At 40.0% G+C, this 26376-nt stretch overlaps 1 protein-coding gene across 1 annotated transcript in view; it reads left to right on the top strand.

The window, feature by feature from the left end:
- Positions 1–26376, top strand: part of Myo3a (myosin IIIA) — a 180268-nt gene that overhangs the window by 97698 nt on the left and 56194 nt on the right. Inside the window, exons 18-21 of the mRNA XM_038334855.1 lie at positions 1779–1923; positions 21501–21654; positions 23155–23243; positions 25580–25709. Of these exons, the coding sequence (XP_038190783.1) occupies positions 1779–1923; positions 21501–21654; positions 23155–23243; positions 25580–25709 (518 nt within the window). The remainder of the gene's footprint in view (positions 1–1778; positions 1924–21500; positions 21655–23154; positions 23244–25579; positions 25710–26376) is intronic.

Here is a 26376-nt window from a genome sequence, read left to right as displayed (position 1 = left end):
ACCATCACAATCGTCCCTGAACCTCCCCAGTCCCTATTAAGTTGAGTCTTAGATCATAATGCAGTTTTCCCAGAATGACTAAATATCAAAATGGCTTTTTGCTCATTAGTGGCCATCTGTATGATGTTAAGCATCTTATAAACACTGGAAACCTCCAGTAATGTTTTTATATTTGTATATTCCACGTGATGTAACCAAGATAATCAGAGTTCTTGACATCACTTTCTTAACTCTTGTCCACATGTTTAGCACTAGATGGTACCCAGAAGGGTGATGTGCTAAAAAAAAATTCCCATTATAGCATGTCTGCTAAATAATAATTGTTCTTACATGAACCATAACTAGCCAAGATTTAGAGTTATTTTAATTGTGGTTAGTCTTTTTAAAAACTGAACCAAGACCTGTTGTGATAGTTTAGTTTAGTTCTGTCAAGTCAGTCACTAAGATTTCTTGTTCTTGGAGGCAGTCTTACTGTGCACCCCGGTATGGCCTAGAATTCAAGATTCTCCTATCATAGCCTCCTAAGTATTGGATTATAGATACATGACACCTACAATCCATGACTCTGAGCTCTGAGTCAATCACTTTCTCCTAGTGTGGGAGCACACGCAGATTTTCTGCTAGTGTGGGAGCACTTGCAGATTCTCTGCTAGTGTGGGAGCACGTACAGATTCTCTCCAAGTGTGGAAGCACACGCAGATTCTCTCCTAGTGTGGGAGCACACGCAGATTCTCTCCTAGTGTGGGAGCACACGCAGATTCTCTCCTAGTGTGGGAGCACGTACAGATTCTCTCCAAGTGTGGGAGCACACACAGGTTCTCTCCTAGTGTGGGAGCACACGCAGATTCTCTCCTAGTGTGGGAGCACGTGCAGATTCTGGCTGTCAGTCCCACATTTTCAGCACATAACACTGAGCATCGCTTACACTAATGGGTAAACCCAAAGGGAACATTTTGTAGTTTCATTTTTAAAGTACACATAAAAATTACATCAGTCTACCTATTTACTGAAAGAAGCAAAAGTTTCAATCAATTATCAAATTTTTGGTGTACAGAACCAGCAACATATGATAGCAGAAAGAAATGTAAATCTGAAATAATTCGTGTGTAAAATAGTATTCAATTGTATTTTGAAATTCACTTATTTGTTTTTTCCCCTTGGGTTGGTTTGTATTGTTTTTGAAACAGGATACCACTGTGCATCCCAGACTTGAACTGTCAGTCTCCTGCCTCTGTCTCCTCAGTGCTGAGAATACAGATGTGTGGCACCACAAGTGGATTAAAATATTTAACTACAAGATGAATCCCTACATGCTCGCATCTTTCTCTAGGTTGCCATTTGATTTGTATGTAAATATGAATAAGCAAATAAGTAAAAAAAAATAAATAACAGTTCTTTGAGAATAATTAAGACATTGGAAGTTAAACATTTTAAATTTGAAAAGAATTTTTGTTTTCCTGGTAAAGTTTTGGTTGTCTGTGTGTTTGCAGTGCTGTGTAAAAGCCAGGTTCTATGATGTTGGACTCACACAGGGCTATGATAAACCCATGGAAGGACTTCTCTTTAGGTGTATAAAAACATGGGAGTGGGCTCTTTAGTAAGGAAAATACTGCTGTATGCACATACTAAAATTAATTATATCTCCATTATCTTTGTTTTCTGTGGAGAGACTTGTTTAATTAACTCTATCACCAATACGAATCCCAAGATGCTCTGCTTTGCATTGCCTCCTAAGGAAATGAGCAATAACTGAACAAACACTTCTTTAATACTTCCAGTGGGGATGAGGAGCTAAGCATCGGCATTCTTGATATATTCGGCTTTGAAAATTTCAAGAAAAATTCCTTCGAGCAGCTGTGCATTAACATTGCAAATGAACAGATTCAGTATTATTTTAATCAGCACGTGTTCGCATGGGAGCAGGTAAGTTGAAGTATGGATTCCAAAGATACATATGTGTGTGTTAGTGCATAATTACATAGGGTAAACAGTACCTGAACCATACATTTTATGTTGCAACATTCAAAGACAAGGAAAATATTACTTTTCTCCATGCCTGTAGTAAAAATGCAAACAAAAGATACGGTGTGAATTTAATGTGACTTAGACAGGTGACATTCTAAATCCTTCACTCAAGACTTGTGCACTTTTCTTTAAAATTTAGCCACTTTGGGCTTCTGCAAACAAAGACATATTCTTTGTCTACAAGTATTTATTTTTTAGACTGCATTGCTGGAATTCTGTTTGAAATTTCAGTATTCAACTACAGTATATTAAAATTTTGAATTAGAGGTAGGCGGATCTCTGTTCCAGGATAGTCAGAACCACACAGAGAAACCCTGACTCAAAAAACAAAATTAAATATGTAAATATGTTTATCACAGGGAAAGCAGTAATTTCTAGTAATACAGAATACAATGAGATGGTTCACTCTTATTCTCGTATGGTAATTAATGCTGATAACCATTTTCTAACGTGTTCCTACATGTATTATACAATATTTTTGCGCCACCACAGCCTGGCTCATGTTCTTAAATTTTAAGTATGTTTTATCATGCGTCTTGGATTTCTTTTAACATCCTGCTTTGTTTTATATTTTAAAGATTGGTACGTTACTGCATGTGTCATTAGTAGTACATTAATTTTAATATTTTATTTAAAGTATATTTCTAGTTGTCTTATTTCTGGATATTTATATTTTTGATAACTGTCATAAAAATAAATACTCCTATATTCTGAAAAAAAATTTTGAATCCGAGTATCCAGGCCAACAAAATCCAAGATAATGGGTTTTGTGCAAATGACACGAAGCAGTAATTTTGTCAGGTACAATGTGCAATTTATGGCTCAGCTCCAACAATATTTTTGCACAGAGAAAGCACGGACTCCCTCGAATTTCATTTGACATACTCTCATTTTAAGACTGTTCATTCATTAAACCCAGAAGACCCACACTTGCCATCAGTCCTCATGCCATGTGTCACCTTCCAACTATGTTACCTTGCTGTGTGTTGACTGATTACACTGATGTTTTAATTCACATATGCAAACTGAAAGAACATGAGCCTTTTATTTAAAGGTTTCAGACTTAGACAGACTTCATTTCCAAACTGCAGTCTGAAGCAGTGGTCACAAAAGAAAACTTCTCCATCTTGACACTTTTTGGTCCAAGAAAAGCACACAGATTGAAGACACTATCTTCATGTGTTTAGTTCTCCCTCCGCTATACCCTTTCAGGTTCTGGTGGATATTCAGTGTCTTGATCTTCCTAACCCTCTCCTGAACCCCTCTACACCTCTGTCCATTGGAATCTTCCCAGTGCCCGGATACATTATTAAATCACCTTAAAATCAAGACCAAATAGAGGACTTAAAGCCTTTCTTACTCTGTGTCTATGGCCAACACCTTCATTCTATTGCCCTCACTGCCAAGCTCCAGGAAAGCATGCTCCGCACGCCTTTCATTTCACTCCCCATCACACAGCTTGACATTCTTAGTGCACAGTGTCTGTGTCAGCCTCCCTACTACATGAAATGGCTCCAGCCTTACTCTTGGTATGGACTTTTTCACCTGGCCATAAACTCTGATATCTAAGATCATCTTATTTTAGTGCTTTCAGAGGCTGACCATATAACACATTTTACATATTTATTAAATTAATGTCATTTTGCTCTATTGCCTCAATACAGAACCCATCAAAGTTTGAAAAAAGTAAAGCTTGTTTGTCTTTGGACTTACTGTACGGGAACAGTGCATCCTGATGCATCATCCATCCGATGAATTAATGGCCTGTGCTGTCACCCTGGCAGCCATGCCGCTTTCTCTTCCTAACCTCCTTCTCTGTGGACATTGATTAAATATCTAAGGATCTCTTAGAAATCCATGCAGAGCATCCATAACTCATATCCCTTTCTTTTGTTTTTCATCTAGTCTATGGTAACACTGATTTTCTTGTTTGTCCTGGACGATTTTTAGCATATGATATTTCATAGTATTTAGAGCTTTTATACTTCCCTGGATCTAGAACACATTTATATGTGTATATATTGATTTTAAGAACATTTAAGTCAATGCTATCTGAAAACAGCAACATGAAACAGTTCTTAGTCACCTAGATCCCCTCCCTGGAAACAAAGGACAGTCAGTAGAGGAACGCCCTGTATAATCTTGTTCAAATGTGCTGCTGAAATTTTTCTCAGGAGCTCAGCTGAGAGCACACGGTCTTCCCAATTCTATCAGAGTCCTATAGATTCAGTACTCATCCTTGCCTTCCCTGTGACACTTGTGTAATCGACACACTCTTAGCTTTTTTATTTTCCAAAAGGCTCTTGGTTGATAGAGCCTAGGGCAGCAAAGACATTATCTGATTTTCAATGAGAAGCCACTATCCTGTAAGAGCCCTCAATCTGAATTTCTACAAGAAATAGCCAAGGTTTTATTTGTGCTGTGTGTGCGTGTGTTATGATTTTCTTTCATATGAGAAAGAACTCAACAAGAATCAAGGGTGTTAGGCAGTCTGAGTGGTGTGTAATCACATTTGCCATGTTAGAAATGTGTACCCTTTGTCAAAAATTCTCCGTGCTGGCACTGGAGTGGGTTTTGTCCTCTGACTTAATTTTTATACTGTTGTGTGCTCAGTGTGGTGTAGAATACACACACAATGGATAAAGCCTCCCTACTCATTTACATTTCAAATTGAGGGAAAGTACATCAACCACAGCTTGAATCAGAATAAATGCCACCATTCCTAAGAACCACTGGACACTTCTCAGTATAGGTACATGGTGCTAGCGAGCCATTGTTTTAAAATACTGAAAACCTACGCTGTGTTCACATATACCTCCCAACACTTTGGATGATCTTTCTTCATGCATTCAAGCAACACATTAACTGGACTGAAGTTGTCTTTTAACATGATGTGTTTATATTTGTTTTTACACATAGATAAACCATTACCTATAGCATTTAAAAGCCAATGTGGGTGAGAGCTGAAAATTGAGCTGTTTTACAAGCAAAAAAGTAAAGTACATATTGAAACAATAAATTAAAAATCACTGTTCTATCTGCTCCTGTGGAAAGAAATATAGATAACTTTGTCTCCAGCTGTTGATGACCTAGAGTGTTATACATTTCTAGCATAGGCTTCACCACATAATTTATAGCACTTACGAAGAATAAAAATGCACTCAATATGTAATGCCTACATTTCAAACTTTTTAATATTGTAAAGTAAAAGAAATCAGTTATCTGATGTAAAAAATGTGTAGGTGATAGAAATCAGTAGTCTAATCTTAAAAACTGTGTGGGTGATTCAAAACAAACCTTTTTTATAAAGACTAAAAGTTGTTTTGCTGAAGGATGACTTATTCTATATGCACTAATTTTTTCCTTCTTAAACTGTGGCATATTGGTGGTAATTTTTGTATTATTTTAACTTTCCAATTAATAAAAAGCATTTTATAGTTCTTTTATTGGATTAGTTGATTGGTTGGTTTGCGTTGGGTTTTTTGTTTGTCTGTCTGTCAGTCAGTCTGTTTGTTTTTTTTTATTTTATTTTTTATTTTTCTTTTTTTAAAAAAAATTTCCATCTCCTCCCCTCCTCCTCCCCTTTCTCTCCCCTCCTCCTCCCCTTCCCTCCCCTCCTTCTTCCCCTTCCCTCCCTTCCCCTCCACCCAAACCTCCCCTCCCTCCCTCTCAAGGCCAAGGAGCCATCAGGGTTCCCTACTCCATGCTAAGACCAAGGTCCTCCCAACTCCCCCCAGGTCCAGGAATGTGATCAACCAAGCTGAGAAGGCTCCCACAGAGCCCGTCCATGCAGAAGAGTCAGAGCCCAGCGCCATTGTCCTTTGCTTCTCAGTCAGCCCCCGCTGTTGGCCACATTCAGAGAGACGGGTTTGGTCGCATGATCCATCAGTCCCATTCCAACTGGAGTTGGTGATCTCCCATTAGATCTGTCCCACCGTCTCCATGAGTGAACGCACCCCTCACGTTCCTAACTTTCTTTCTCATGTTCTCTCTCCTTCTGCTCCTCATCAGGACCTTGGGAGCTCAGTCCAGTGCTCCAATGTGGGGCTCATTCATTTTCTTCATCTATCGCCAGCTGGAGGTTCCCTCATGGTCCTGACTTTCTTTCTCATGTTCTCTCTCCTTCTGCTCCTCATCAGGACCTTGGGAGCTCAGTCCGGTGCTCCAATGTGGGGCTCTGTCATTTTCTTCATCTATCGTCAGGTGGAGGTTCTATGGTGATATGCAAGAAATTCATCAGTATGGCTATAGGAACTGGCCTTTTCAGGCTCCCTCTCCTCAGCTGCCCAAGGAACTAACTGGGGGGCGTCTCCCTGGAAACCTGGGAACCCCTCTAGGGTCAAGTCTCTTGACAACCCTCAGGTGGCTCCTTAAATTAAGATATATGCTTCCCTGCTCCCATATCCACCCTTCCTGTATCCCAAGCATCCCATTCCTCCAAGCTCCCCCCATTCTCCCCTTCTTTTCTCTCCCCATCTTCCCTTGGCCCAGTCTCGCCCAACCCTCAAGTTCCCAATTTTGCCTGGCGATCGTGTCTACTTCCAATATCCAGGAGGATTACTATATCTTTTTTTTGGGAGTTCACCTTCCTATTATCTTCTCAAGGATCCCAAATTTATAGGCTCGATGTCCTTTAATTAAGGCTAGAAACCGATTATGAGTGAGTACATCCCATGTTCATCTTTTTGGGTCTGGGTTACCTCACTCAGAGTAGTGTTTTCTATTTCAATCCATTTGCCTGCAAAATTCAAGATGTCATTGTTTTTTACCGCTGAGTAGTATTCTAGCATGTATATATTCCACAGTTTCTTCATCCATTCTTCCACTGAAGGGCATCTAGGTTGTTTCCAGGATCTGGCTATTACAAATAATGCTGCTATGAACATAGATGAGCATATGCTTTTGTAGTATGATTGGGCATCTCTTGGGTAGATTCCCAAGAGTGGAATTGCTGGGTCCTGGGGTAGGTTGATCCCAAATTTCCTGAGAAACCGCCACACTGCTTTCCAAAGTGGTTGCACAAGTGTGCATTCCCACCAGCAATGGATGAGTGTACCCCTTACCCCACAACCTCTCCAGCAAAGGTTATTATTGGTGTTTTGGATTTTAGCCAATCTGACAGGTGTAAGATGATATCTCAAAGTTGTTTTAATTTGCATTTCCCTGATAGCTAGGGAGGTTGAGCATGACCTTAAGTGTCTTTTGGCCATTTGAACTTCTTCTGTTGAGAATTCTCTGTTCAGTTCAGCGCCCCATTTTTTAACTGGGTTAATTGGCATTTTACCGTCTAGTCTCTTGAGTTCCTTATATATTTTAGAGATCAGACCTTTGTCAGTTGCAGGGTTGGTGAAGATCTTTCCCAGTCAGTAGGCTGCCTTTGTGTCTTAGTGACAATGTCCTTTGCTTTACAGAAGCTGCTCAACTTCAGGAGGTCCCATTTATTCAATGTTGCCCTTAATGTCTGTGCAGCTGGGGTTATGCATAGGAAATGGTTCCCTGTGCCCATTTGTTGTAGAGTACTTCCCACTTTCTCCTCTATCAAGCTCAATGTGTTCAGATTAATATTGAGGTCTTTAATCCATTTGGACTTGAGTTTTGTGCATGGTGATAGATATGGATCTACTTTCATTCTTCTACAGGTTGACATCCAGTTATGCCAGCACCATTTGTTGAAGATGCCCTCTTTCTTCCACTGTGTACTTTTGGCTCCTTTATCAAAAATCAGGTGTTCGTAGGTTTGTGGTTTAAGATCCGGGTCTTCTATACGATTCCATTGGTCAACTTCTCTGTTTTTATGCCAATACCAAGCTGTTTTCAATACTGTAGCTCTGTAATAGAGTTTGAAGTCAGGGATGGTAATGCCTCCAGAAGTACCTTTATTGTATAAGATTTTTTTGGCTACCCTGGGTTTCTTGTTTTTCCATATAAAGTTGATTATTGTCCTCTCAATCTCTGTGAAGAATTTTAATGGGACCTTGATTGGGATTGCATTGAATCTATAGATTGCTTTTGGTAGAATTGCCATTTTTACTATGTTGATCCTCCCAATCCACGAGCAGGGGAGATCCTTCCATTTTCTGGTATCCTCTTCAATTTCTTTCTTCAAAGACTTAAAGTTCTTGTCAAATAAATCCTTCACTTCCTTGGTTAGAGATACTCCCAGATATCTTATGCTATTTGTGGCTATTGTGAAAGGTGATACTTCTCTGATTTCCCTCTCTGCTTCCTTATCCTTTGTGTATAGGAGGGCGACTGATTTTTTGGAGTTGATCTTGTAACCTGCCACGTTACTGAAGGAGTTTATCAGCTGTAGGAGTTCTTTGGTGGAGTTTTTGGGGTCGCTTATGTATACTATCATATCATCTGCAAATAATGAAAGTTTAACTTCTTCCTTTCCAAATTGAATCCCCTTGATTCCCTTATGTTGTCTTATTGCTATTGCTAGAACTTCAAGCACTATATTGAAGAGATAAGGAGAGAGTGGACAGCCTTGTCATGTTCCTGAATTTAGTGGGATAGCCTTGAGTTTCTCTCCGTTTAATTTGATGTTAGCTGTCGGCTTGCTGTAAATAGCTTTTATTATATTTAGGAATGACCCTTGTATCCCTAATCTCTCCAAGACCTTTATCATAAAGGGGTGCTGAATTTTGTCAAATGCTTTTTCAGCATCTAATGAGATGACCATATGGTTTTTTTCCTTCAGTTTATTTATATGATAGATTACATTGATAGATTTTCGTATGTTGAACCAGCCCTGCATCTCTAGGATGAAGCCTACTTAATCGTAATGGATAATTTTTCTAATGTGTTCTTGGATTCGGTTTGCCAGTATTTTATTGAGAATTTTTGCGTCAATGTTCATGAGTGAGATTGGCCTGTAATTCTCTTTCTTGGTTGAGTCTTTGTGTGGTTTAGGTATCAGGGTAACTGTAGCTTCATAGAAGGAATTTGGCAGTGACTCTTGTGTTTCTATATTATGAAATACCTTAAGGAGTATAGGTATTAGGTCTTCTTGGAAGTTCTGGTAGAATTCCGCATTGAAACCATCTGGTCCTGGGCTCTTTTTGGTAGGGAGGTTTCTGATAACAGTTTCTAATTCTTCGCGACTAACAGGACGATTTAGAGCATTTACCTGGTCCTGGTTTAACTTTGGTATATGGTATTTATCTAAAAAACTGTCCATTTCTTTTACATTTTCCAATTTTGTGGCATACAGGCTTTTGTAGTAAGATCTAATGATTCTCTGAATTTCCTCTGTGTCTGTGGTTATGTCCCCCTTTTCATTTCTGATCTTATTAATTTGTGTGTTCTCCCTCTGCCGTTTGATTAGTTTGGCTAAGGGTTTGTCAATCTTGTTGATTTTCTCCAAGAACCAGCTTCTTGTTTCATTGATTCTTTGGATTGTTTTCTGTGTTTCTATTTTGTTGATTTCTGCCCTCAGTTTGATTATTTCCAGTCTTCTACTTCTCCTAGGTGTGTCTGCTTCTTTTTTTTTTCCAGAGCTTTCAGGTGTGCTGTTAAGTCACCAATGAGTGCTTTCTCCGTTTTCTTTAAGTGGGCACTTAGTGCTATGAACTTTCCTCTTAGCACTGCTTTCATTGTGTCCCATAGGTTTGAGTATGTTGTGTCTTTGTTTTCATTAAATTCAAGAAAGACTTTAATTTCTTTCTTTATTTCTTCCTTGACCCAGGTGTGGTTCAGTAGTTGACTTTTCAGTTTCCATGAGTTTGTGGGCTTTCTGGGGGTAGCATTGTTGTTGAATTCTAATTTTAATCCATGGTGATCCGATAAGACACAGGTGGTTACTAATATTTTTTTGTAACTGTGGAAGTTTGCTTTGTTAACAAGTATATGGTCTATTTTCGAAAAGGTTCCATGAGCCGCAGAGAAGAAGGTATATTCTTTCCTATTTGGATGGAATGTTCTATAGATGTCTGTTAAGTCCATTTGGTTCATTACCTCCATTAAGTCTTTCAATTCTCTGTTAGGTTTCTGTCTGATTGACCTGTCCATTGGTGAGAGAGGAGTGTTGAAGTCTCCAACTATTAGTGTGTGTGGTTTGATGGCTGCCTTGAGTTCTAGAAGTGTTTCTTTTACATAAGGGGAGCTTTTATATTAGGGGCATAGATATTCAGGATTGAGACTTCATTCTGATGGATTTTTCCTGTTATGAGTATAAAGTGTCCCTTTCCATCTCTTCTGATTGATTTTAGTTTGAAGTCAATTTTGTTGGAAATTAGTATGGCCACACCCGCTTGTTTCTTAGGGCCATTTGCTTGATAAACCTTTTCCCAACCCTTTACTCTGAGTAGGTGTCTGTCTTTGTGGTTGAGGTGTGTTTCTTGTAAACAGCAAAATGTTGGATTCTGTTTTCGTATCCAGTCTCTTAGCCTGTGCCTTTTTATAGGTGAATTGAGTCCATTGATATTAAGTGATATTAATGACCAGTGGTTGTTAACTTCAGTCATTTTTAGTAGTAGAGTTTGTGTGTTTCCCTTCTTCTAGTTTTGCTGGTGAAGGGTCGCTAGATGCCTGAGTTATTGTGGGTGTTGTTGGACTCCTTGGTTTGTGATTTTCCTTCTATTACTTTCTGCAAGGCTGGATTTGTGGCTGCGTATTGTTTAAATCTGTTTTTGTCCTGGAATATCTTGTTTTCTCCATCAATGGTGAATGCAAGCTTTGCTGGGTATAGTAGTCTAGGCTTGCATCCATGTTCCCTTAGTGTCTGTAGCACATCTATCCAAGCTCTTCTGGCTTTCATGGTTTCCATTGAGAAATCAGGTGTAATTCTGATAGGTTTCCCTTTATATGTTATTTGACCTTTTTCCTTTGCAGCTCTTAATATCTGTTCTTTATTCTGTATGTTTTGTGTTTTGATTATTATATGGCATGGGGATGCTTTCTTTTGATCCAGTCTATTTGGTGTTCTGTAGGCTTCTTGTACCTTCATAGGAACATCCTTCTTTAGGTTGGGGAAGTTTTCTTCTATAATTTTGTTGAATATGTTTTCTGGGCCTTTGAGTTGTAATTCTTCTCCTTCTTCTACCCCAATTATTCTTAGGTTTGGTCTTTTCATGGTGTCCCAGATTTCCTGAATGTTTTGTGTTAAGAATTTGTTAGATTTGTTTAGTTCTTTAATCTGTAAGTTTATTTCCTCTATAGTATTTTCAGAGTCCGAGATTCTTTCTTCCATCTCTTGTATTCGGTTGGAAATACTAGTCTCTGAAGTTTCTGTTCGTTTACTCAGAGTTTCCATTTCCAGTCGTCCCTCAGATTGTGTTTTCTTCAATACCTCCATTTCATTTATCAGGTCTTGTACTGTTTCCCTTACCTGTTTGATTGCTTTTTCTTGTTTTTCTTGTTTTTCTTGGGTATCTTTGAGAGATTTATTTATTTTGTCTACCTTTTTGTTTGTCATCTCCATTTCTTTATGGCAGTTTTTTACCTCCTGTTTAAGGTCCTCTATTATTTTCATAAAGTACTGTTTAAGGTCGGTTTCTTCTATATCTTCTGGGGTAGGGTGTTCAATTCTTGTTGTTTCGGGATGTCTGGGTTGTGGTGATGTCATGTTGCCTTTCATATTGTTGGAGGAGCTCCTGCATTGGCGCCTGCCCATCTCTTCCTTCAAAAGGAGCCCGGAGGCGCTTGGTGTCCTAGACCAATCTTTGCTGTGACTGAAACTGGTTTGATCTCCCCAGTGCCAGAGGAGGACCTATTCCTTGCGTCACAATCTGAAAAAGCCCGCACTCCCTTGCAGGAATCCTCAGACCTGCCTGGAGGCCAGAGTCTGACCCCTTTGGGTGGATGGCCTTAGAACAGGAGCAGGACACCTGAGAATGCTAGGGAAAGCTTGGGAGAGACAGGGACGGGAGAAACAGAGACAAGCCTGCAGAGGGAGCTCCTGTTTGTTTGTTTTTAAGACAGGGTTTCACTTTCTACCTCTGGCTGTTCTGGAACTTGCCCTGTAGACCAGATTGGCCTTAAACTCACAGAGATCCACCTGCCTTTACCTCTCACGTGCTGGGATTAAAGGTGTGTGCCACCACACCCAGTTAAGCATTTCATTTAATTATTGAGACAGTGAAATGCACTTAATCCTGTAGGAAAATGCTCGTGTATACTTTAAAGATTTGTCACTCATATTGGTTTAATAAAATGTTGATTGGCCAGTAGCCAGGCAGAAAGTATAGACAGGATGACCAGACTAGGAGAATTCTGGGAAGAGAAAAGGCAGAGATGCAGTCACCAGTCAGAAGCAGAGGAAGCAAGATGATAATGCCTTAATGGCTAAACATAGATAAGAATTATGGGTTAATTTAAGTTGCAAGAGGTAGTTAGTAATAAGCCTGAGCAATAGGCCAAATAGTTAATAATTAATATAAGCTTCTGTGTGTTTCTCTGGGACTGAACGGCTGCAGGACCAAGAGGGACAGAAACCTCTGTCTACACATTTAGGAGCCTCTGATGAACAAATCTTTGTTTTTAAATACTCCAATAAGGTTTAGAGATTGTTTGAGACTATATCAAAACAGACTTTAAATGTTTTACCCAGTGAGTATAAAAGCTTATATCCGACCAAATCATTCTCTGAAGCCCCTGAGCAGCTCCTGATGGGAATCTCTTGTTCCCTCCCTCGACTCACACAGGCCTCCCAGGTTCAGAGTATGAGGGTCAAGGCTGGAGGACAGCCCTTCATCTCCAAAAGCATACTGCCCACATAGTCTGTTTTTCCTTTGTGGATGAAATTGAGCAACACCTTCAATGTGATATGAGAATTTTTAGTACTTGTTTTGCTCATTTGATTTCATTTTAAGCTTCCAATGTTTTTGTGTTTTGGTTTAGTTTGTTTGGGTTTTGGTTTTGAGTTTTCAAGACAGTTTTTCTCTGTGTAGCCTTGGTTGTCCTGGAACTCACTCTGTAGGCCAGGCTGGCCTCAAACTCAGAAACCCACCTGCCTCTGCCTTCCAGGTTCTAGGATTAAAGGCATGAGCCACCATCACCAGATACTTCTAAAGTTTTTAATAAAGGTAATTACAGTGAAATGTAAAATTAGCATAGTTCCATATGAATGTTGTAATTTTATTTTTAATTAGCACATAAAGCAATGAGTTTATGATGACTTTTTCATGCAAACTTTGCTGAGAGTGGAGTCCCTTTCTAGGTAACCATATTATATTATATAAAAACTAAGAGCTGGGTGGTAGTGGCACTCACCTTTGATTCCAGCACTCCAGAGTTAGTGGATGGATGGATCTCTGAGTCTAAGGCCAGCCTGGTCTATGGAGCAAATTCCAGGGCAGGCAGGGCTACACAGAGAAACCCTATCTTGAAACTACTCCCACAAAAAAATAGACATTTGCATTCACATATGAGAGAAAACACTTAATATTTGTCTGAGAGGCGAGCTTATCTTAACTAAAGGTTTCCAAATATATCCCATTTTCTTCTAATTTCATGACTTCATTTTTTATGGCTACATAAAATTCCATTGTGTATATGTAGCACAGTTTTGTCCATCACCCATTGATGGACATCTAGGCTGGTTCCATCCCCTTGCTATTGTAAATAATACAATGATAAATATGGATATCCTAGTCTCTCTATGGTCTGATACAGGGCAGTGAGTGTAACTAAGTCAAAAGATGGCTCTACTTCTTTTCCTTTTCTTTTTAACAGTTTTTTTCTTACTTTACATACCAATCCCAGTTCCCCCTCCATCTCCTCCTCCTGTTCCTCTCTTCTCCCCGCACCCCCCATCCTCCACTGTAGTGATGAGTGTCAGGCTGTATTCTGCCCAGCTCCCAGCCGCCTGGCTAGCTTATGCCCCGAAATAACAACACACGAACTGTATTCATTTAAACACTGCCTGGCCCATTAGTTTCAGCCTCTTACTCACATCTTGACTAACCCATATATAATAATCTATGTAACACCACAAGTGGTGTCTTATCGGGAAAGATTCAGCATGTCTGACCTGGCAGCTGGCTCCATTGTATCTGTCCCAGAGAGCAGAGGCAGGGCAATTTACTAACTTCCCTTCTCTCAGCATTCTGTTCTGTCTACTCCACCTATCTAAATCCTGCCCTATCAAAAAGCCAAGGCAGTTTCTTTATTAACCAATGAGAGTCTTCCATCACTCCACCCCCCACCCCACAGAGTGGGTAAGGCCTCCCATGGAGAGTCAACAAAGTCTGTCACACCATTTGAGGCAGAATCAAGTACCCCAGCACCCCATATGCAGACTGAGCAAGGTATCCCTCCATAGGGAATGGGCTCCAAAAGCCAGTAGATGCCCTAGAGATAAATCCTTATCCCACTGCCAGTGGTCCCAAGCCACAGAACTGTCATCCACATTCAGAGGGCCCAGTTCAATATATATTTACTCATAAGTGGATATTAGACATAAAGCAAAGGATAACCAGCCTACAGTTCACAACCCCAGAGAAGATAGGTAACAAGGAGGACCCTAAGACATATGAATCCCACTGGGAAGGGGAAAGAGACAAAATCTCCTGAGTAAAGTGGGAGTGGGAGAGGGAAAAGTAAAGGGAGAAGGGGAGGGGGAGAACTCCCTTTTCTGAGAAACCTTCATACTGATTTCCAAGTTTGGCTGAGCAGTTTGCTCCTCCACCAAGCGTGACTGTAGATCCCTCTTTCCCACTCCTCACTAACATTTGTCTTTTTCCCCCTTGATGACAGCCATTTTGACTAGGGTCAGATGGAATCTCAAAGTACTTTTCAATTTGCATTTCCCTAATGGCTGTTAGTGTTAAACACCTTTCAAAATGTTGAGTGGCCACTTGTGTTTCTTGTTTTGAAAACACTTTTTTAGCCCATTTATTGATTGGCAATTAAAGCTTTGGAAGTTTAGCTTTTTTCTATGATCTGGATATGACTTTTCCATCTGAACTGAAGCTGGCAAAGCGTCTATGGTGTCTGCTCATAGCTCCTTCTGCAAACTCCCCTTAATTTCATGCAATCTCATTTATCAGTTTTGGGGATTATTTCCTAAACTATTGGAGTCCTTTTCAGGAAATTTTCCAAATCCTGCATGTTGAAGTATTTTCCCTATAGTTTACTCTAGCAGTCTCAACATTCCAAGTTTTAGATGAAGGCCTTTGATCTATTTGGATTGATTTTTTGCACAGGATGCGAGATGTGAATCTGATTTCACTCTTCTGTAGGTGGATTACACTTTTCATCTGCCCCAGCAATTGAATAAGCCATTTTATTTCCAGTGTGTAATTTGAACCCTTTCTCAGAAGCTAAGAGGACTTTCTGGGTCTGCTGTATTTTCTGTGGATAAACATATGTGGCTTTTTTGTGTGAGCTTCTTTCTGGGTCTGCTGTATTTTCTGTGGATAGATAGATATGGCTGTTTTGTGTGGGCTTCTTTCTGGGTCTGCTGTATCTTCTGTGGAAAAATATATGTGGCTGTTCTGTGTCAGTGCTGTGCTTCCTGTCACTGTGGCTTTGAGGTATAATTTGAAGTCAGGTATTTTTTATTTTCAGCAGTGGTTTGTTTGTTCATTGTTGTTTTGTTTGTTTGGTTTTGTTTTTCCTGCTTGGATTCGCTTTAACTATCTTTTGTATTTCCATATAATATTTTTTTATATTTTTACTTTTCTGTGAAGAATGTCACTGGAAGTTTGATTGATTTTTCATTGAATCACCAGATAGCTTTTGGCAATGCAGCCATTTCCACATTGTTGATTTTGCTCAGCCTATAAATTGTAGAAGATTTTCTTTGTCTAGTGTCTTCTTCTGCCTATTTTTTCCAGTGGCTTAAAGATTTTATTGCAGAAGTCTCTCACCTTCTTCAATAGGTTTATTCCTAGGTATTTCAACTTCTCCAAAGCTGTTGTCAGTGCATTTTTCTTTCTTGGCCAGTAGACTGTTGGTATATAGAACAGTTATTGGTTTTATACGCTGATCTTGAAACCTGCAGTTTTATGGAAATGTTTATCAGATCTGCCAGTTTTCAGGTAGGCTGGGGACAATGGGAGAATGTTTGTCTTTAATACCCCACGATCTGGGTCCGAGCCTCACCAGTTCATAACCCGGGCATCTTTGCCCATCTGATAATCTGCAGCAGCCCACTCTCTCTACAGGCCGCACCCAGCTTTGTTTGCTGTCAGCATCCCGAACATTCTCTTTTTAGTTCCTGGGTGTGCTCCTATGAGCAGTTACTGACAGCTTCAGCCAATGTTAGGCAAGGCATTGGGGCAGCATGCCAGCTGGGTCTACTTGTTAGATCTTCTGCATAGGAAATTACAGCATAATATGAGCAAACAGTTGTTGGAATACTGGTATGTGAGACCACTTATTTCTTATGATAAATGTAAGATGTTTATGACATTAGGAGTCATTTATATCATTAGCAGTCATTTTATCTCTACATTTTCTTTTTTATTTTTTCAAATGGCATTATTTGACTTCACCCTAGGTCTCTGGGCTTTCTAGTCACCCAAGCTGTGTCAAGCATGATTTCCATCTTTTTTAGTTTTTTAGTCAGGTCAGTTATTGGCTGGTTACCCCCACAAGCTTTGTGCCACCGTTACCCTAGCATATCTTGCAGGTAGTTCACCATTGTAGATGAAGGGTTTCTGGATGGCTTGCTGTTTACATTTCTCTTTTGATGGTGTGCAGAGTGCTTTCCTATGCAAAGACACTAGGACATGGGGTGAAGGCTCTCTGTAGGCAGCAGTTTCACACCTTCATGTTCAATGAGCTATATCAATAGTGTCTTCAGCAATAGGACCTTGTTGAATCTCTGTCTTCCTGTTTATTTGACCATTTCATTTAGATCACCTTCATACATGCATATATTTTAGGAGGCTTTAACCATATTAGGTTTCCAGAATACCCCTCCAATGGCCCTTAAATTTAGCTGTCTCTCCTCACTTCTTTCCCAGTACACCCTTCCATTTCCCATTCCCACTTGATCCTCCTATTCCATCCTCCATATGTCCACAAAATTCTATTCTATTTGCCTTTCCCAGTGAGATTTATCTCTAGTTCCCTCTAGTCCATTGCTCTATACCTACCATCTGTGGTTCTGTGGATAGTAGCTTGGTTATCATTCATTGACTTAACAACTAAAATCAAAATATACACAAATACATACCATATTTGTTTTTCTGTGTCTAACATAACTCATTCACGATGATTTTTTTCCTAGTTTCATCCATTTCCCTACTAATTTCGTGATGTCATTTTTAATGTTTAAATAATACTGCATCATGGCCGGGCGGTGGTGGTGCACACCTTTAATCCCAGCACTCGGGAGGCAGAGGCAGGTGGATCTCTGAGTTCGAGGCCAGCCTGGTCTACAAGAGCTAGTTCCAGGACAGGCTCTAGAAACTACAGGGAAAACCCTGTCTCGATAAAAAACCAAAAAAAAAAAATAATAATAATAATACTGCATCATGTATTGAATGAACCACCGCATCTTTATCCATTCTTTTGTTGAGGAGCATCTAGATTGTTTCCAATTTCTGACTATTACAAACAGAGCAGCAGTGAATATGGATGAGCAACTGTCTCTGTGGTAGGATGATGCATCCTTTGGGGATATGCCCAAGAGTTGTATAGCTGGTTTTGAAGTAGATTGATTCTTATCTTCCTAAAGAACTGTCACACTGATATCCATAGTGATTTATAAGCTTGCACTTCCACCAGCAATGTATGAGTGTTCTTTTTTTCCATAGCATAAGCTGTCCCTTGTGGAAAACTGATTTTTCAAAATAACCTGTACAGGCAGAAAAATTCCAGAAAGCTTGGTGTGCTAGTTGGCTGCTGTAATAAAATGCTATGAACTTTAAGGAAATTTGTTTAACCAACAGAAATTAATTATTTCGTTCTAGAGGCTGAAGGTATGAGATAAAAGCATTGATGTAGTTGATTTCTCCCAAGGCCTCTCTCCAGAGTCAGCATGTCTGTCATGTCCATGTGTCTTCTGTGGATGGGAATCAAGATGTTTCTTACTTTGCTTAGAAGTAGAGCAGTCACACTAGAGTAGGGCCCCACCTTTAGGGACCTCATTTACAAAGTACCTCCTTAAAATCCTGTCCCTAAATGCATTGGATGCTAGGGCCTGAACATGTGAATGGAGCTAGTGTGGGGTGCACATGCATGTAATGTTTACTATATAAGATTCTTTCTAGATACAGAGGTAAACAATAGAAAGCTTCTGTTTTCATGGAATTTCCATTACAATGAGAGACACGGAAAATGATAAATATATATACTAGGAATGCTATAAAATAATTCAAAGTATGATAGGGTGGACAAAGAGGGACCAGCTGGGGAGAGAAATTTGCTAAATTAGTCTTGGATATTGGGGGATGGTCTCTCAGATGAGGTGAGCCCACAATGAGAACAAATGCCCTTTCCCATGTTACTAACCTGTGTCGAGGAAGCGATGCTTACATTTGTGCCTGCCTATGAAGCCATGTGGAAGTCTGTGACTCTATCAGGATATGGCAAATCCTCCCATGCTACTGCATGAATCTGAGGGTTCAGTGGCATTATCCTAAACCTCCCTCTGGGAGGAGATAATGCTTTTAGCACTAAGTATTTCAGCTTGTTGGGGCTATAGCCTCCAAGATTCACCCTATATGGGCTTTCTTGAGCAAATACACTCAAAATGCAATGAAGAACACAACTTGAATAACCTTCAAACTTTCTGATTTCCTTTGCTTTGTTAATATGTAGTTAAATGACTTTCAACTTCCATTTTTAAAATTTTTATATTTTTCTTTTCTCTTTTATTTACTGGTTTTATTGAGCTATATGTTTTTTTCTGCTCCCCTCTACTCCTCTCCCTCCCCATCTACCCTTTCACATAATCCCCACTTTCCCAATTTATTCAGGAGATCTTGTCTTTTTCTACTTCATATGTAGATTAGATTCATTCATATCTCTCTTCAGGTCCTCTTAGTCATCTAGGTCTCTGGAATTATGAATTGTAGGCTGGCTTTCTTTGCTTTATGTGTAAAGGCCACTTATGAGTGAATACATATGATATTTGTCTTTCTGGGTCTGGGTTACTTCACTCAGTATGATGTTTCCTAGATCCATCCATTTGCCTGCAAATATTAAAGTGTTATTATTTTTTTCTGCTGTGTAGTACTCTATTGTGTAAATGTACCACTTTTTTTTTTTTTATCCAATCTTCGGTCAAGGGGCATTTAGGTTGTTTCCAGGTTCTGGCTATGACAAATAATGCTGCTATGAACATAGTTGAGCACATGTCCTTGTGGTATGATTAAGCATTTTGGGGGTATATACCCAAAAGTGGTATTGCTGGATCTTGAATTAGGTTGTTTCCTAATTTTCTGAGAAATAGCCATACTGATATCCAACATTCACACCAGCATGAAGTAGTGTTCCCTTTACCCCACATCCTCTCTAGCATAAACTTTCATCATTATTTTTGATCTTGGCCATTCTGACAGATGTAAGATGGGACCTCAGAGTTGTTTTGATTTGTATTATCTGATGATGGCTAAGGATGTTGAGCATTTCCTTAAGTTTATTTCAGTCATTTTAGATTCATCTGTTGAGAGTTCTCTGTTTAGGTTTGTACCCCATTTTTTTATTGGATTATTTGGGGTTTTTTTGATGACCAGTGTTTTGAGTTCTTTTATACCAATTTTTATATTTTTACCTTTAATATTTTTATTACTTCTTTGAGAATGTCATACCATGTATTTTGTTCTTATCCCACCCACCCAAAGCTACCACTTAAGTCCTCCCAGGCCCACCTACACCTCTCTTCCTCCTCACAGCTTTGTGTCCCGTGCATGCATGTGTGCGCACATGTGTGTGTAACCAATGAGCTCCAGTTGGTTCTGCCCATATACTTCTAGATGTGAGAGTATAGAACTTGGTTGATCTGCCAGGAGTCACACCCTTAAGGAAAACTGGATTGTCCTCTATCAGAAACCACCAACTGTCCATAGCTCTTCAGTTCGGGGTGGGGCTCATGAGCTCCCCGTCCCATGATAAAATGTTAACTGGTTGAACTTGTGCAAGTTTTCTTCACGTAAACACAGGTGCTCTGAGTTCTCGAGTACAGTGGTCCTGTCCTGTCCAGAAGACACTGCTTCCCTCCATCCTCCATGACCACTTCCAATCTTTCCTTCCCCTCTTTCCGTGATGGTCCCTGAGGCTTAGGGTGCACTTCCCAGCCTTCTAAAGGGAATCCCAGTGGTGAGAGCAGAGTTGGGTGCATATTCTCAACACTTCAGCTTAGTGTAAATTACAGCTCTTCTCACTATCTCCTTTACATAACCCAAGAACTAAAGATGATGAGTCATATGTCCACATATGCTTAAAGATAACTGGGCATTCTGCCATAATCCTTCCTATAAGATGTAATGTATGGTTTTGAGTGTGTTTGTTTTACTATAAGCCATTTATAAGCCCCAATTGCAATTGTAGAAGTTTTTCTCTATGGTTTATCTGGAGTTCATAATAACAAAGGTACTTGAAGAAGCCATTGTTTCTTCCTGCACTGTGTGACCTGCCACAAAAGCGTACAATGGATTTTGACACCAACAACAGAAAGAAATGACAGTTGCATCAGTTGAGACCTTAACCTCATGGACTTTCTATATAAAACATACGAAATTCTTTTGAACTTTGCAACTGTGATTTAAGCTATTATATGCTGTCAGCATAATGTGTCTAACAGTAAAATAATTCTAGGTTTGCAGACTTCTCCCAAGGTTACCTTCAAAAGTAAGAGCTGTGAAACTTCGAGAAATTGTTTCTATTTTTAATGCTGGATAAACTATTTTTGAGCTTTATGATTCTTTGGGACTTAGGTTTTGTCTTATTTAAAAAATAAGAGAACATTCGAAGCACCACACCATGCTTCTGACCTCATTGCCAGTGGCTATGTGGTTTTTTCATATGTCATATGATACACTCACAAACAATTACCAGTGGACCATATTGTGAGTTGGTTTGATAGATGAGAAAGGAAGTTTTTAAAGAGTCAGAAAATTCAGATGGATTATGTAGCTGAGCCTAGAATTAGGCCTCGGTGTCACCTATGCTGTCCACCCCACTAGCAGGGTCAGCCTCTGAGACCACCACTGAACCGCGCGTGAGTGCTCTTGAGAGAGACCATAGGAAAAGCACAACCCTAGGATCTGCTTCAGTTGTGCTGCCAAGTTCTGGGACACAGCACTTCCGGTAACCACTTTCCGTTAACAGCATAGTCTTCTGAAATCCTGAGAGACTGGCAAAGTCCTTTTACCAATCTCCTGATTATAATCAGTGCTGATTTTAATAAGCAAGCAGTTCTGCGAAGAAAGGAACGAAATGATACACTCTGTTTAAGACGATGTCACAGATAGCAATTTATTCTAATATATGTAAAATGGAAACCTGGGTAATTACTATCCACCTGTACATTATTCAGTTTTAAGTGAGTTTTTTCTGTGGCTCATAACCTGTTGTAGAATGAATACCTAAATGAAGATGTGGATGCTAGAGTTATTGAATACGAAGACAACCGGCCCCTCTTAGACATGTTCCTACAGAAGCCAATGGGCTTGTTGTCCCTGCTTGATGAGGAAAGTAGGTTTCCCAAGGCCACTGACCAGACTCTCATAGGTGAGTTTTATACTTGGCATAACTATGGATTTACGAAAGCACTGGGCTTTCCCAGGCACTGATTTTTAGATGTTTTAAGTGATTTGGAAGAAAGCAGCTGTCATGAAACCCGCCGTATCTGGTTTTCAGGAAGTGATCTTTGAACTTAATGCCTAAACCAGTGAGTGTTTATAGTACGGTAAAATTCAGAGTGATGAATTAAACAAGATCGGAGATTGATTTCTGTTTCCGTTATGGTAGAATCTCAAATGTGGAATCTTGGATCATAAGTCGCCATAAAAGTTATCCAAGCCTAAGTCAGAAACTGGGGCAGAACAAGAACAGCTCTAGAATGTAAAAGGAAATAGTGAGCAGAAAGAAAAAAATAAAAAAAAACAGTAATGTGAGCAATATATAGATATATATGTGTGTGTGTGTGTGTGTGTGTGTGTGTGTGTGTGTGTATACGTATTTTTACTTATTTATTTGTGTGTAGAAGTGTGTGTCGAAAGTACCTACTCATACAGACATGTTGAATCCAGAGTTCCACTTCAGATGTGTTCCTCTACCACTGTGTGCCTGAGTTTGTGAGACAGGGTCTCTCACTGAACCCGAAGCTCACTGTTCCAGCTCTCCTGGCTGACTAGCAAGTCTCTGAGCCCATCTGTCCCCACCTGTACTCCCTGTGATTACAACCATGAACCGCATGAGCTTCTATGAGGGCTCTAGGAAGCAAACCTCAAATCCTTAGAACTGTACCCACTGGCTACATAGCAAGGGATACCTTAGACCCTACCTCAGAAAGAAACTGGTTAAAATGAGAAGGTCCAACATAAAATAGGGAAAAAAGGTTCATGAATTGTTAAGTAAATGAAAATGTCATTATTCCCTGCTCATGAAGGTATTCATAAAATGCATGTAGCCACTTAAAGAAAGTGAAGATTCATTTTTTTTCTTCCTCATTTACTTTTGATAAACATGGTATTGCTTTCTCCTGACATGAGTTGTTTTGTCCCCTGGACACCCGACAGAAAAGGAAAATGTCTTAACATCATAGGGGAAATAACAGGTGCTTGATGTGTTAAAAATGACTGCCTGTATGAACCCCTTTTGCTTCTTGTGTAACCAAATAGATAGGAAAGCCACACCACCAGGGTTTTAGGGTTAGGACCTGGCATCACATTATGACCATCATACCACAAACATAAACAATACCAGGAGCTGGCGAATTCCTGGCTCCCTCCCTAGACCTGCCAAGTGATACTGCACTCACAGGGTGAGCCTATAGCCCACACCGCTGCGGTGCTCCTTGGGTGATTCTGACCCACTCTGATGTTCAAGACCTGCTCTGAAGTAAGATGCAGTGACACATACTTGATTGTAAACCCGAATCTTCATGACTTCACTGTATTAAAATATCTCTGCTCATCATGCATTGTATGGGAAAAAATAATTTCGGACCATCAATTTTACTTGAGAATCTCCTGCGTGCTCAATAGTGGACTTCATTTTCTTCTACAGAGAAATTTGAAGATAACCTGAAATCACAGTACTTCTGGAGACCCAAAAGACTGGAGCTTAGTTTTGGCATTCACCACTATGCGGGAAAAGTAAGGACTCGTGGAAATTGTGGCTGACTCTTCAGCCTTCTGTCAATAAAATATAGAACTGACCCAGACTGTTAGGAGATAGCTACAATGACCCTTCCCTCCTCCATCTGGCCCTGGTTCTTCTGTTCGCCTGTCATCCGGTCATCCAGTCTGACTACAATGATCAGTTGGCAGTGGCCATCTCTAGTTTACTTTTTTAAAGAGTACCTTGGGGCAGTCGCTCCCTCTCTTCTTCCCCTTCTCTCTCTCTCTCTCTCTCTCTCTCTCTCTCTCTCTCTCTCTCTCTCTCTTCCCTCTCTCTCCCTCTCTCTCCTCTCTCTGTTGCTTTCCCTCTTTCCCTCTCCCTCCCTCTTCTCACCCCTACTTTTTCAGCCAATGCCCCTCCCTGCTCCAAATGAAAGACAGTGTTCCAAGAGGAATAGCCAGCTAGCAGAGCTGCCCCAGGTGTGTGGAGTAAACTAATGGATGGTCTTAAATTTGAAGAAGCATTCATACATGGTTGAAACACCACTGTACACCTGTCCAACCTCAGATATGCTGTCTTAAACTCAAGTGAAACTCTCCCTTCCACGGACAGTAATGGGCCATCCCCTCAGAACTCTGCCATAATTGTTGAGATATGAAGATTAAAATAAAAAAATGTATAAAATGAGAAAATCATTGAAAAATAAACTAATTGAGAAGCCCTATATATTTGTCCAGAGGCCAGAGAATGTCCCAATGACCTTTGTCATTAGCAATATATCCCCTTAAGCTGAGGGGCTGGAAAGATGTCTCAGTGGTTCAGAAAACTGGCTGCTCTTGCAGAGGATCAGGGGATTTGGTTCCCAGCACTCACATCACAGCTAGCTTTGACTCTAACTCCATTTCCAGAGGGTCGAATGCCCTCTTCAGGCCTTGGTAAGTACTGCACATATATGGTGCATGGACATACATGCAGGCAAAGCACACATATATATATAAATTTTTAATCTATTTATTTATTATGTGTTGTAGGGAGCTCAGGGCCCCTTTGTTCCATCCTACCCAGCTAGCTTAACCCCCAAAATAATCACACAGAAACTGTGTGATTTAAATCACTGCCTGGCCTATTATCTGTAGGCTCTAATTGGCTAATTCTCACATCTTGATTAACCCATTTCTATTAAATCTATGTATCACCTTGAGGTTGTGGCTTACCAGGAAAGATTCTAACCAGCGTTTCTCTCAGGCAGGAGCTTCATGGCATCTGCCACTCTGCCCCATTCTTCCCAGCATTCAGTTCTGTCTTCCCTGCCTACCTAAGTTCTGCCCTATCAAAAGGCCAAGGCAGTTTCTTTATTCAACCAATGAAAGCAACAGACAGACAGAAGAACCTCCTACACCATTTATGTATACAGTATTCTGTCTGCATGTATGCCTGCAGGCCAGAAGAGGGCACCAGATCTCATTACAGATGGTTGTGAGCCACCATGTGGTTACTGGGAACTGAACTCAGGACCTTTGGAAGGGCAGACAGTGCTCTTAACCACTGAGCCATCTCTCCAGCCCAATACATGATTTAATTGTATATAACATATATACATGATATATATATATATATATATATGTGTGTGTGTGTGTATATATATATATATATATATTCTATCATTTTCATTATAACCTTTCATGATTCTTAACATTTGACTTAGCAAATAAAGGCTGCTTTGGTTACCAAATAAGAATTGCCTATGGCCATTTTATCCTGCTGTTTTCAGTAAGCATGTTATTTGATTCATTAAAAGAGAGTACCTCAAGCTGAATGTTCTAACAAAAGAAGTTTATTATTGTTGTTCTAGAAGGTGAAATGTTGAGACCATGGTCCTCTGAGCAAAGTTGTCATCTAATGAAGACTCTCTGGCTGGTAGACAGATGTCACGTGACCCAGTCTTCACATGGCCTCTTTTCTGTGTGACTCTGGAACATCTTTAACATGATCTGAAGGGACATGATTCAATCCATAACAGCACATTTTATTATTCATCAGAAATCTTTGGGATATGTTCATATTTTTAAAGTCTTAAAATTAGTTAGAAGTGCCAGAAACACACACCTCTACAGCCTTCAGTCTCCAAGTTTGGTAAGACCTATCACACTGAAGCCAGGAGAGCTGGACCAATTGTCAAAGAAATGGGATGGTTCTTCCATGCTTCCCATTCTCCCAGTAAAGGAAATTTACAGCTCTCCTGACCAAACGTAAGGAATTACACGCACAGTCTTGTGTGGCTGTTGCTCTTATGGACTGAGAGCTCCTTAAGCCTCAAGGATGGCAGTGATGGTGTGAGATGTAATAATCACCATGACACCTGTATCCACAGGTCCTCTATAGTGCTGGTGGGTTCTTAGCAAAAAACAGAGACACACTCCCAACTGATATTGTGTTGCTTCTGAGGTCATCAGAAAACAGTGTAATTCGACAACTTGTCAACCACCCTCTGACCAAAACAGGTAAGGCAGCTGACTTTTGAAAAGGTTCCTCTATGCCCCATCAAGTCGTTTCTATCTCTGTGATTTTTTGTGACTGTAGTCCCTGATTTTTCGTTTTTTTTTTTTTTTTTTATTTTTGATTCACTGTAAAATCATGTATTCCTAATCTGAGGGAGGCACAGAAATTAATATAAAGAAGTAAGGCTCTTATAAAGAAAGTATTTGAGACTCTCACCAAAAACATGTGAGTGTTCCAGTTGTTTCTGAGAAGAGTCCACTCTCCTCAAGAGAAAGCTGCTGTTTTCAGGAGTGGGCGGGGAGTAGACAGTCCCTGGTGGTCATGACCTCTCTGCTCTCTCTCTCCTCACTCCAGACTCCTTATGTGTCCTCACATTCATTAATTAGGGGAGGGGATATATGATTTGGGGTCTTTATATTGTACTTATAAATTGTTCTGCAAGCTTTTTTAAAGATTTTTTTTTTATTTTATGTGGGGTACTCCATCTGCATGTACAACTTTATGCCAGAAGAGGGCATCAGACCCCACTAAAGATGGTTGTGAGCCACGTGTGGTTGGTGGAAACTGAACTCAGGACCCCTAGAAGAGCAAATAGTGCTTTTAACTTCTAAGCCAACTCTCCAGCCGCTAATTCTGAAAACTTTTTAATGGTTTTATTGATGTATAACT

This window comes from Arvicola amphibius, chromosome 6 (assembly GCF_903992535.2).
Source record: "Arvicola amphibius chromosome 6, mArvAmp1.2, whole genome shotgun sequence".
Classification (NCBI taxonomy): domain Eukaryota; kingdom Metazoa; phylum Chordata; class Mammalia; order Rodentia; family Cricetidae; genus Arvicola; species Arvicola amphibius.
The sequence above is the reverse complement of the archived record's forward strand: the minus strand, read 5'-3'. Positions and strand labels throughout refer to the sequence as shown.